Source organism: Salvia hispanica, chromosome 3 (genome assembly GCF_029641045.1).
Source record: "Salvia hispanica isolate PSC_SH4W2 chromosome 3, Shi_PSC_v1, whole genome shotgun sequence".
NCBI classification, from domain to species: domain Eukaryota; kingdom Viridiplantae; phylum Streptophyta; class Magnoliopsida; order Lamiales; family Lamiaceae; genus Salvia; species Salvia hispanica.
Genome location: NC_142694.1, coordinates 11,373,785 through 11,387,095, shown reverse-complemented (window position 1 = coordinate 11,387,095; position 13,311 = coordinate 11,373,785). Strand labels below are relative to the sequence as shown.

At 38.0% G+C, this 13,311-nt stretch overlaps 2 protein-coding genes across 2 annotated transcripts; both read right to left on the bottom strand.

The window, feature by feature from the left end:
- Positions 1 to 4,355: 4,355 nt before the first annotated feature.
- LOC125212386 (zinc finger protein 1) lies at positions 4,356 to 5,212 on the bottom strand. The gene has a single exon (XM_048112545.2). It carries the CDS (start codon positions 5,086 to 5,088, stop codon positions 4,468 to 4,470), a length of 621 nt encoding a protein of 206 aa, XP_047968502.1. The 5' UTR covers positions 5,089 to 5,212; the 3' UTR covers positions 4,356 to 4,467.
- Positions 5,213 to 6,761: 1,549 nt separating this feature from the next.
- On the bottom strand, positions 6,762 to 13,235 carry LOC125209227 (uncharacterized). Its single transcript, XM_048108830.2, has 2 exons — positions 12,605 to 13,235; positions 6,762 to 10,358 (listed from the first exon to the last, which is right to left on the bottom strand). Exons 1-2 carry the CDS (start codon positions 13,218 to 13,220, stop codon positions 6,919 to 6,921), a joined length of 4,056 nt encoding a protein of 1,351 aa, XP_047964787.1. The 5' UTR covers positions 13,221 to 13,235; the 3' UTR covers positions 6,762 to 6,918.
- Positions 13,236 to 13,311: the final 76 nt, after the last annotated feature.

Below are 13,311 nucleotides of genomic sequence, written 5' to 3'. Positions count from 1 at the left end.
CACTTCGATAAATGTGGCACTTACACGGTAAAGTCCGGTTATTATGACCACTCCATGTTATTGACTGGAAGAAGATATGGCAACTCCACATTCCCCCAAAAGTTCATGAATTTCTATGGCGTGTGTTACGCAATGTGTTACCAACAAAATGTCGCTTACAAGAACGCTGCATATCTATTGATACTATTTGCGGTTGCGGCTCCTCGAATGAAGATCTCAACCATGCCCTATTGACTTGTTTTAAAGCAAGAGCCGTGTGGCAACATTGGGGAAAATGTGAACAAGCTTATCACTTCCATTTGTAGAATGTTATCAAACTATCAAGGAGTTAAACAACAAACATGTGTTAGAGGAGTTTATTATGATTTCTTGGCGGATTTGGTGGGCACGCAACCAAGCGGTATGGAGTGGGAATTATTTTCCACCCGGTGTAATTGTTGATCAAGCTCGAGAAACACTTGTAGAATGGCAAATGGCACAAGGTGGAAAACAAACATGCCTTCACGCAGACCCCATAGCTGCTCGCGAACCTCCACAGTTCAACACTAGAACAACACCATCCGAAAGCTGGCGATGTTACACGGATGCCGCTACATTCTCAGAGTCCAATATGATCGGCACAGGTTCTTTATTGCTATCGCACGACAGTTTATTTCTTAATGCGTTTTCATCTTGCCAATATGGGATTGTGCCTCCCCGTGTATCTGAAGCGATAGCCATTCGTACTACGCTTCAGTATGTTTCTCAACACTGTCCAGGGCCAGGTATCATATACACAAATGCACAAGGTGTAGTCTTCTCCATCATGAACACATCACCCGATTGATCCGAATATGGAGTCGTCATATCAGAATGTCAACAATTACTACTACAGAGACCTGATGTGGTAGTTGTTTGGGTTCGTCGATCAAACAATATGTTAGCACATATTCAGCTCGTAACTCCTTTATGTACCCTCCCTTTATGTTGTGGTCTTTTATTCCGGATTGTATCGTTGAATACTTTTAATCAATCTACTGTTTTTTCTTCAAAAAAAAAATTTAAGGGGTGAATTAAAAGGAGAAATAAGAGAGGAAATTAGGGGGGAATTTCGACAATATTTAGATGCGCAAAGTGTGAAAAATTCAGCGATGGAGGAAAAGATGAACCGGATCTTGATGTCTCAACAATCCAATTTCTCACGACTCATTGATGATGATGCTTCATAGACTTGATAAATATTAATGGAGGAGAAGATGAACCGGATCATGATGTCCCAACAATCCCATCTCTCACGACTCATTGATGATGATGCTTCACAGACTTAATACATATTTAATATAAACTCCCTATTATGTGTCCTTTTTTATCCGTACTTTGGTGATGTTTAACTAATATACCTTTTATCTATCATATCTTCATTATTTTGGCTGTTATTATTGGTTTGTTGCTATTATTGGATTATTTTGGCTATTATAGGTGATTTGACTGTATAAATGAAAATAGGTGACACACTGTAAATTACTGAATTAATTTGTGAACAATACTTATTAATTACCGACGGAATTGGTGTAGTTACCGACGGAAATAGTGGGAAAAAGAAATCGGTATTTACCGACGGATTTTGCACTAAATTTACCGACGGTAGAAATCGGTTGGGCAATCCGATGGAAAAAATTACCGACGGAATGTGCTATGTCGGTAAATATTATCGACGTGAAGTTTACGCCCGGAAAATTTTCGTCGGTGAGCAAATAACCGACGGAAAATAGATATTTACCGACGGAAAATTCCGTCGGTAATTTTTATGTTTTTTGTAGTGACCTTGTTAAAAAGAGAAACTTATTAACATATTCCGTCGGTAATTTTATTGTTTTTTGTAGTGACCTTATTAAAAAGAGGAACTTATTAAAACAAAAGACAACCACTCATTTTTATTTACAGACCAAAATAGAATAACATAACTATTAATTGTGATTTGATTAAGTATTCATATAAAATACAATTTTAATTTTTATATTTTATTCCTCTCAACTATAATTGATAGGAAAAAAAGAATAATAGCCTTAAATGCCAATAACATACTAATACTGATCATTAATCACATGAAACTACGCAAACACAATACTTATCAACACAATATTAATATAGATTCAACAGTAATAAAAAAAAATAGTGTGGTGTTGCTTTTCTTCGAGATATAATATAAAACGCATATCATAAACCTGAAGATCTGTCAAAAGAATCAAAGTATATCACAAAAATGACCAAACTATTTTATATAAACTATAGCATATCCAAATTAATACTAGTATAAATCCGATTGTCCGTGAAGAAATAACATGTGGCGGTTCGTATTAATTAGGTAGCTAAATTTAGTTTGGTTAAGACACACTTCCTGATACGTGGCGAGTCGGTTAGTCAGTAAGTAGCCGGTTACACTCCACTCCACATTGACGTGTCCCAGATACTCAACAAACGGCCGACTGCATATGCAACCTACACGTGTCCGCTCATTTTATCGCTACTCACACGTGTCGTTACGTGCCGTGTCCACAACTACGGCGAGCTTTTCTTCTAGTTATCACCCACTTCTTCACTCTTGCTCACTTCTAAATTACCAAATCACCCCCGTCGTACACTACTCCACTATTTTTAAAACTTACACTCATTTTTTAATTTAGAAATATAAACTTAATTAATGGTTTGAAAAAAGAGTAGAAACTCTTAAGTCGCGTACTTCATGAGAAAATATTTTCTGTGGTATAAAGAATTTTAATATTCATGAACTCAGATCTTTCTAACATTAGTACTATTATTTTTAATTGTATGAGCAGTCTAGCTCAAAATACAAAAAAATACTAATGGTCTTGTTCCATTTTTAGTAGCTATCATACTACTACTACTACTACCAAATATGGAGTACCATTTAACAGTACTAGCAATTAATTTTTTTAGAAATAACGGAGGGAATATGTGTTTGATAATAATAGTCAGTCAGTCACATATCGTTATATTTTACTCCTAGTTTGAATTAAGAGGGGCATTTATGGTAATTTAAGTGTAGTGGAATAACACAGTTCCGTAAAGTTCTAGAAAACGAGTGGAAGGATATTTATGACCAATCATTACACACGTGGCTACGCATTCCCGTTCATGAAACTTAGGTGTCTTTCTGGATAAGGCACAGCTTTTCATTGTATCAACTCTATTAAATTACTCTTTTTTAATTTGGAGAGGTTCTCATCGTTTTTAGTCAATATTTAATTAAAATTTCAAAATATATTTCAACCCATAAAACATGCGTTTATATTCATCTACACCTTCATTTGTACCTTCATTTGTGGTGTGTATAAAGCTGGACAATATTAAATTACTTTAATATAATATACGCGTACCTCTGTTTCATAGTTTAAAAGGATAGGTACCTCTATATTGAATCGTATAGTATTTGATTTGCATATTAAAGAAAACACAAAATTTACATATTTGCAAAACAACGATTACTTTATACGTTGAGTGCTGTTATTTTATAAGTTATACGTTAAATGTTGTTATTTTATGAGTTCAATGTAAAGTTCAAAATTTAAATAAAAAATTACTTGACTCTATACTATAAGTTGATTACCTTTTTAATAGATGTATTAACAAATTCTTTTGGAGTATTTTATAAGAATTAATCATTTGAGACTTTTGCAGGCGCAACCTATTTAACAGCGCCCTATAATCAATGCCATTGATATTGGTTTAGAGTAAAAATTTTGTTCATTAATCAATCCAACTGTATTGAAGTCAACCAACTAAGCAAAGCAATATCATAAGTTACATTTAATATTAGAGATTGATTTCGATTTTTTCTTGTCGCAGTTGAATTTTAACAGAATCTCACAAACCTCGATCGTTTTGAAGGAAATGCAAATTACGTGCGCCGGGAAAACCGATTCTTGAATCCTTGCACATAAGAAATCAATTGAATTATAAAATCACGTATGTAAAGGGAACATTTATAATTGTGGGTGTTTGTTATTATTCCTTAAACTAGACAAAAAGAGTAATGTCACGAGTCACTTTGAGAAATATGGAACTAAAGAAGAATGCCAAAAATTCTTTATTTTGTATATATAAAATCGACTGGTTAAGTCAAATTAGTTGATACTTAGTAGTAGATATTACAAAAATTATTTATTGAAGATTCTGTCTCAACCGTTTTAAACTAGGGCGCGAGGGTTTGTTTGTAATAATAACAAAATTGAAATCTACTTTAATCCCCTAGATTGCGAAAATCTGAACCTATTGTAGCCGTAGATATGGATTCGATAGTAGGAAAATTTTATGTATATATCAATATGTTTAAAAAGGCAACATAATCTAGAAAATAAACCACAATTAGGAAATATTTAATTATAAACAACATAACTATACCAATCTCTATAGTGCTACAAAGAGATTAAATTGTGAGGGGCGAAAAAATCCCTAAAAAAAGGAACTCTACAACCTAAGCGTTAAATCAAGTCCTTCTTCGGATATCCAATTCAATTCCCAATTCCGAGTGACGTCGCCGTCGCCGTAGGAGGAGTTGGTCCCGCCACCGCCGGAGGATGACGTGACAACGCTGAATCCGTCACCGTTACCACCGTCAGAAGAGTTCACGCCGCTTTTAGATCCGCCGATTACGCCGCCGTAATGCTTCCGCATGTGGCCGCCCAGGGCTTGGCCGCTGGGGAAGCTCCTCCCGCACGTGGAGCAGTTGTGAAGCCTGTGGGGACCAGCGATTGAATCGTCGTCGGCGGTGGTGGCGGTGGACGTCGAATTCGACGGTTTCTTCTCCGCCGGCTTGTTGCGGTGGCTCGCTTTGTGGCCGCCGAGAGCCTGGTGCGAGGAGAATCCCTTGCCGCAGACGCTGCAATTGTAGATCCGAGGCGATTTCGCCGCCGCGGCGGGGGAGGAAGAGGCCTCGCCGCCGCTCCGGAGCGCGACGAGACAGCCGGCGAGGTACTCGTCGTCGGAGACGCGCTTGGAGCGCTTCGCTTTCGTAGATGAATCGTAGCTGTATTCGTTGAGGCGGCGGCGATGCGGCGGCCCCGCTGGATTCTGAGCTTCGGGAGGCATCGTCGATCGAATTTGTGTGTGTGTGTGTGTGAAACAGTGAAATTAGAGAGAGAGAGAGAAAAGTGAATTTGTGAGAAGGAAAAGTGCGTGATGAGCGTGCGTGTCAAGTTTGAGTTTGAACTTTTGGGGGAGGGATGGGGGTTTATATAAGGAAAGGGAGGGGGTGGTGACGTGGCAATGGCGGTGGGGGGAAGTAGTGATTTTCTGGAAGTGTAGGTGTTTACTTTGCACGTATGGATGAGCATTTATTCCCTCTACACACTATACAAGTGCGTACACGCTTTCCTTAATTACCCAAGCTTACACTTGCGTCAAAGTTTTTGATTTGACCTTTTCGTATGTTGTATTAAATAATGTTATTTAATGATTTTGAAGAAAAAGGAGTATACTGAATTTCTATCTCCAATCTCTAATTTTAGACCAATTACGTTTCCAATAGATCCTCTCATATGTATGCGTGTTCTACTTACATCTATCTTATGTATAAACTAGAAGCAAATAGCAAGACGTAGAAATGCAAAGATATATTTGAACATATTGAAAAAGAAAAAATACATATTTTATGTAAGAGCGTCTCCGAGGGAAATGGTAAATGGAGTGCTAAAGAGAAATAACTATTATATTTATCTTTTCTTCATAAAATTTCATGCTTCAATGAAAAGAGTATTTGAGGAGGTATTATACCTTCTTTCATTTTGAGAATGTTTCGTTACCTCTTATTGATAGAAAAGATAAAAAAAAATTAGTTATTATTTTGTCTTTTCAATTTACCTTCTTTCCTTGGAGTCTATTACTCCCTCCGTCTCCGATTAAGAGTCACACTTTGACCGGGCACGAGTTTTTAGAAATGTAAAGAAAAGTTGGTTAAAAAAGTTAGTGGGATGGAGAGACCCATTTTTTATATTGATTTTATAATAAAATGTGAGTGAATTGAGTTAGTGAAATGTGAGACCTACTTACTATTTATGGTAAAAATGAAGTGTGACTCTTAATTGGGAACGAATCAAAATGAAAAAGTGTGACTCTTAATTGGGGACGGAGGAAATACTTTTTAAGTAGGTATAATAACCTTTTTGAAAAGGTAAATGAGAAATATACATTCTCAATATACCTTTCCCTCTTGGAGATGCTCTAATGCCGAAATAATCACAAATTCGGCAACTTTTGAAATTACTTTAAAAGTCATGAATTTTAGTAGTAGTAACTTTATTCTCAATTTTCCCATTACGTTAATTCAGATGAAATTGTCTAATTCAGATGAAATTGTATATAATGTGATATCAAAATATTCTTCTTGGACAAGAACTTCAGATGCGCCGATCACTTTTATTATTGTCTCAACACACAAGTGCACTACATCAACAATAGGTGACCGAAATATTTGGAAAAATTAAGAAAAATGTTAAACTTCGTGATTTTTACAATTGATTTTGAAAGTTATAGGACATGCCAAAATTCGACCAAAATTCATGGTTTTTCAAGATTAATTACCATTTTATTTATGTATGTATATACTGATGGTTTACAATGTACTCCCTCCATTTTCCATTATAAGAAACACTTTGACCAGACATGAGTCTTAAAAAATATAATGAAAAGTGAGTTGAAAAAGTTAGTAGAATGTGGATCATACTTTTGTATACTCTATACGTTGATGGAGCCGGCTCTGTATCTTTAAGTATTAAAATGCCAACTCTTTATTTTTGTTAAACAAAAGTCCCACACCACCTAAGTAGTGGGAAAATAAACATAAGACCTGCAATCCAATACATAGCACACTATTTAAAACCACACAATACATGAGAAAAAAGTGCAATCAACATAAGTAAACTAGGCTTGCACACTATATAGGGAATCCTCTTGGGTAGTAGTACCACACTGCCCAGCACCATCATCATCATCGGCCGCAGCTTCCGTTGTGTCATATTCAGCAGCAGCATCAGCACCAACATCCTGCTCATCCTTAGCAGAATCACCTTCGGTATTCGGTGGTTGTAATTTGTCACCAATATGATCTTCACACTGAGGCTGAGCTGCCCCTTTCTTGTTACTGATGCTGCTCCCTCGCCCATCTTTAGCGTGCTTGCGGCCATTCTTCACAGTCTTGTTGCACCTCTCTTGTAAGTGTTGCTGCTTTCCGTCCTCTATATTCTTCGCCAAAGCACTCAACGAATCAAAAGGCATCTCCCCCATTCCATGCTCGGTTTCTTCGTTCTCTTCATCATTCAACCTTTCTACCAGATCACAACTTTTCTCATTCCCTGTCTGGTTCTCCTCAGCCATGGATATGATCATATTCTTGTTATCAACTACCTTGTTGACTAAAGCACCACCCATCCCTTCCTTAGCCTGCTCGCCTTGACCTCTTCTACTTTTACTTAGATTTTTCTTTTTAGTGGCTTCATCAAACATACCACTAATTGCTTTTACCCCGGGCATCATTTTCTTCTTTTCCAACGACACATGATCCACCGCAGGAATCACTTGTAGGCCTGCTGCCAAATTCAGCTTTTCTTCGTCGGCTTCATCTTCATTTACCTCTTCTTCAATCCCCTTCTCTAACAAATCATAATCATCAACTCCCATCTTCACCAACGCACCAACGGCACTGATATCTCCTTGAGACCGAGTTTTAGGATAAAGTTTTCCAACTCCCTTATTCTCCTTATTGCTATACTCATCCGACAACCTCTCATCTACCGGACCAAGTGGAGCATGCCTTCCAGCCACCATATTCTTTGCCTCTGTTAGGTTTTCATCTTTCCCGTCCTCTTCAACGTCACCACTTTCCACCTTTCTTGATTCATCATCTTCTTCACCCTCACCAGGATCTGCGAATCTAGACATACCTGTATCATCAACCGTGTTCTTCTCCTGCTCGACATCCTCATCAGCTGCATCCACGGTCTCATGCCTAGCAACATCTGCGCCTCTTTTGGAAGTGATGTTGCTCCTGCGCACGGTTTTAGGACTATGGCGGGCATTCTCCCCTGTCTTGTGCTCATAAGTTCCAATAATTGAGCTCAACGTTACTTGGCCATGACTATAATCACCCGTTTCTTTCAAGGCGGCCATTCCATGACTAACAGTACTAAGTGCAGAGCTCGTTGTTTTCGCCTGTTGCTTTCTTCCTAGCTTTATATTCTGAGGCATATCACTCTTCGGATACACACTACTCATTGCCTTTATATTCTTAGGATCGATTAAAGACTCATAATTAGGCAGTTCCTCCTCCTCATGATCCCCCATGGCATAATCTTCTTCTACTTGCTCATTTGTACCCTCATCATTATCAAACACACCTGCAACATTGAGTTGATCACGCTTTCTATTATTTGGCTCATCTCTCCCCTTTAGTAACGATAATGGATCATTCTCATTGACCAATCTCATTTCTTGCTCCTTCCCACTCATTTTTTTCGCCTTTTTCTTTTTGGCCTTCCTATTTTTGCTCAACAAATCATAATTCACCGGAGGCATTTTCTCCATTCCTTGCTCGACTCCTTTTTCATCAGCAGCAGCACCACCACCACCACCTTCTTCTTCTCCTTCTCCTTCTCCACCCTCTTCATCATTCATCATTTCTTCCTGCTCATTTGTTTCATCATCACCATCAAACACACCGGCAACATTGAGTTGATCACGCTCTCTACTATTAGCCTCATCACTCCCCCCAAGTAATGATAATACATTATCATCCTTCCCCAACTTCATTTCTTGCTCCTTCCCACTCACTGCTTTCACTCCACGCTGCCCCGGCTTCTTATTCTTCTTCACGAATGACTCATGATCCACCGGACGCATCTCTTTTATAGTTGCCTTGCCTTCATCTTCATCACGCATCCTTTCCTTGGCTACATCTTCATCATTCGTCTTTTCTACCTCTTCTTCATCATCAGGGATGGGGCTCACCGTTTCAACCTCGCCACATTCGGTTGGGTACTCTTCTTTCTCAACATCTTCAACATCACCACGTTCCGCATCATCTTCCTCACCCCCACCCTCACCTTCGAATCGGGAAATATCCTTATCAGCCACCCTAGTCATCACCCTCTTTCCCTTACGCCCATCATTCCCATTCAATGCACCACTCATAGTTTTCCCCTGTTTACCACTCGGAGCCACATCGCTCCTCTTCACTGAAGGCTCCTGACGCATCTCATCTGCCGGCGAATTATTTTCACGCTCATTAATCATTTTTTGCAATTGATACACCAAACGAGTGTTCCTCTTGACAAGCTTCTCCACCACACTGCTCCACCTCTTAAACAAGCCCGGCCCCAGATTTGCCAACCCCAAAATGTCTAAATCTCCCAACTCCTCTACCAAACTATCGTCTTTCTCATCATCACCTTCACTCTCCTCGTCATCTTCCTCGTCACTCTTCTTGTTCATATCATTACCACTGGTTCCTTGTCTCTCCCCCTCTTCCAATTTGGTCTCTTCACCATTCTTCTCCGCCGATTTCTCATAAATTTGCTTCTCACTTTTGTTCACTAAGTTGAGAGTGGAACTTATTTTCCGATTCCTAGAATTTCCCCTTCCCCTTCCTCGTCCCTGTCCCCGTCCTTGACCTCTTCCTCGGCCCCCAACCGCGCCAACCCTCCGTCCATTATTAACATCATCATCACCACCGACGCCAACATCATCCTTTGGTTTATCTAGATTGTCATCACCTTCTTCTACACCACCTTCCTGATCCACTTTGTCCTCATTCTCAACAAAATGTTGTTGAGAGAGATTATCATCACCTTCTTCTTCACCACCACCTTGATCCGCATTTTCATCATTCTCATCAAAATACTGTTGAGATGAATCTGTCTGAAATTTCTCGACATCTTTGGGATATCTCGATGAAGAAGACTGCGCGCCACGGCCACCACGTGGTGGTTTTGTCGACGGCGCAAGCTTCTCAGCCGCTATCAGGGCGTCGCCGGAAACGGTCTTGTCATGCTCTATTTCAGGAGTATCATTAGCTACCGCATCTTCATCGCCATCGTCTTCGTCTGGGTTACCACCATCGGCATTTTCCTTCAACTGATCATTATCAGTGTTGTTGACAGCATAGGAGGTCTCTCCTTTATCCTTATGAGATGGAGATGCTGCCAACAAAGCAGTTAGAAGCATCCCCGTCTCTTTTAGGCTCTGTACCACCGTGTCGGCCTTAACCTTCTTCCTCTTCTTCTTCTCCGACTGCTCATCTTCTTGCTCTGCTTTCCGATGATCTTCTTGCTGGGTCGGCCTCTGTTCAGGTGCATGTGCATCCGTCACTGCATTCGTATTTTAGATTAGTCTTCGTAATATTAGTAGCTAAACAAAAGAGATAAATATGAGATAAAATAGTTGAAGTATTTGTAAATAAAAAATGAGATTTATAATAAATGGAGACTAATTTAGATATATGGGTAAAGATGTGTGATCTGTTGCTAACTTTCTTAAGTTGTTAATTCTGTTAATTTATCGATGCAGTGTATTAAAAATGACAACACGATGACATTGATGTCAACATTTAACTTAGTTGATAGTATTTTAATACACTGTGCTGACATTGATATTTAAAATGTCAATCCAAATTTGTGTTGGCATTTTTAATGCACTGCATTGATAAGTTAGCAAGTTAACAATTTAAGAAAAATGTGATTATATCCGAGCAATTTATTGGTTTTGGGAAAGATCGACTTGACACGTGATAGCAAGAGTACCTACCATTATATTATATCCATCTTACGTTACTTGAGTAATTTCTTTTTCGCACTCGTTTAGAAAAAAAATAGTAATAAATACTTAAAGTGGAAAGGTAGTCAAGTTGGAGAGAGAATAATGTAGAGAAGAGTCTCCTCGTTCGTACTCTCTTTCTTACTTTACTCTCTCCATTTTAATTATTAATTATTATTTTTCTAAAAAGAGTATAAAATAAGTTGTTAATTATTATTTATCCAAAAAGAGTGTAAAAAAAAGTGACTCAGTTAATGTGAATTTAGTTTCATATTGGCTTGTGACTGCGTGAGTACGTACCAGTATATTAATTTGTGTTTTCTTATAATTGTTCATCAATCACCTATAGTATCCTTTACTTATTTCAACATTAGTAAATTTAATGGAGTATTATAAATAGGAAAAGACTTGGTATGTGACTACGTGAGTACCTAGTACTAAGTAGTAAATTTGTTTTCTTACAAATTTTCATTAATCACTTGCTAGGCTACTAGCAATTTTTAGAGTCATAATTTTTAAAAAATCATACTCTATGAAAATTTTGTTTGGAGTGTATCTAATATTCTTTAACTACACGTGCATGACCCATCAACTAGCTAGTAAAACAGAAAGGTTATCGAAAATCTGGTTTATACAAACTAATCACTTGTAAAATGGATATGGAAAAATTTCAACAAATATGGAGGTAAAAGGTTACTTTATTGATAAAACATGTAGGCCCATGCCCATAGCAAGTCCGCATAAATGTTATCTGAATAAGAAAATGAAAGGTGTAGCATTTTACAGGAGAATCAATAATTACTTTGAATAACATGAGACTTCAAGCTGTTGATAGATAATCCATCTTATACCCTATCCGTTCAAAATAAATAGTCTAATTATATAGTGGATGTCAAAATTTTAACGCTTAACTAGTAAATATAAAAAAAATAACTTTATATTTCTAATAAATTAAATTTTAATTGACAGATGATGATGAAAAAATGAGACTATATTTTTTAACAAAGAAATACTATTTTTAATATAGATATTGGCATCTAATATCACGAAATTTTCAAAAAGTTGGATTTTTCCCACGAACTTTAAAATTGGCAAATAATATCACGAACTTTACCACTTGTTTGTTTTTTCCCACGAATGAAAAAATTCTCACAAATAATACTATGATATTAGTTTTTTTTGCGTAATTTCTCGACAACAATTTTGAAAATTTCAAGTTTTTCAATATTTGAAGATAGTTTTTCTTGAAGCACACCTTCAAAAATCGTTCTTCAATCTATTAAAATAACATGAATTTTTTCATTTGTGGGAAAAAACAAACCCAAAGTAAAGTTCGTGATATTATTTGCTAATTTTAAAGTTCGTGGGAAAAACCCAACTTTTTGAAAGTTTCGTGATATTAGATGCCAATATCCCTTTTTAATATAAAGAATCGGTAAAATAATAGGATGTGAAAATTTCTGAAGTATTATTCACTGAAGATGAATAAATAGGCGAGATATAGAAAGTGGAAGAGAGTAAGGGGTGTCCTATTGTTCAATGTTGAATTTAAGAATTGTTGCATCGAAAAGATATTGCTTCATGTATAATTTAGACCAAGTCACGTAGAATTTATGGTCCAAACACATTAAAAAATTTATGATTTTTAAGATCATTGAAAATATTCTTCTACTATACTAGTATCTTGGGCAAAGTGTATTTGTTTTTAAGAATAATATCACGAGTTAGTAATTTATTTGGAGCGAACAAAAGGGACAAAAAGAGAGTAATAATTGTAGAGGAAGTTGAAAAATGAGCATACCGTTAGAAGGTGGGTGAGTGACAGTAGTTGGCATGAGTGGTTGGGTGGCGGTCATGGTGGCAACAGTGGCGGCGTCATTTATGGGGGGTGGTAGAGCGCTGGTGGTGCCAGCGGTTGCGGAGACAAAGAATTTCTTGCCGAAGATGTAATTGATGCCAAGTGCCAAGAAGGAGAGAAAGAACAAGCCACCTAAAGAGATACCAACCAATTGGGGTTGGTGTTGGTTCCCTGCAGCCGACAAAGGAGCTATGGACTGTTGTGAAGTTGGGGATTGTAGAAAATATGGCGGCGGAGCTATGGCTGCTGCTGGATTATAAAATGGAAGTGGACTTGCCCTTGGTGGTGGGGGTGAAGCTGGAGGAGTAGCAGTTGTTGGTGGAGGTGCAGGAGTAGTGGCTGGTGGTGGTGGTGTTGGAGGTGGAGGAGTAGTGGTTGTTGGTGGTGGTGGGGGTGGAGGGGCCGAGCCGGGTGGTGGATGAGTGTGATTTTTGTGTTGGCAAGGTGAACAAGGTGCGCGGGGAGGTGGGGGTGGAGGAGGAGGGGCACTTGGCTCCTCAGGGCAAGGCGGCGAGGAGTATGAATGTGATGAGAGTTTGATACTTCTAAAAGAAGGCATTTTCAGTAGCAATTTTGAAGTGGACTGGACTCATAATAACTTTATATATACTAAATTCTCTATGGGTAGCTTCATTTTCGTTCTAAAAGTA

What these genes read in the sequence shown, in the direction of transcription:
- LOC125212386 (XM_048112545.2), bottom strand. Translation starts at nt 5,088, where the DNA reads ATGCCTCCCGAAGCTCAGAATCCAGCGGGGCCGCCGCATCGCCGCCGC.
- LOC125209227 (XM_048108830.2), bottom strand. Translation starts at nt 13,220, where the DNA reads ATGCCTTCTTTTAGAAGTATCAAACTCTCATCACATTCATACTCCTCG. An exon ending in CACTCACCCACCTTCTAACG is followed by an intron (nt 10,359 to 12,604) that starts GTATGCTCATTT and finishes ATACGAATGCAG; the next exon opens with TGACGGATGCACATGCACCT.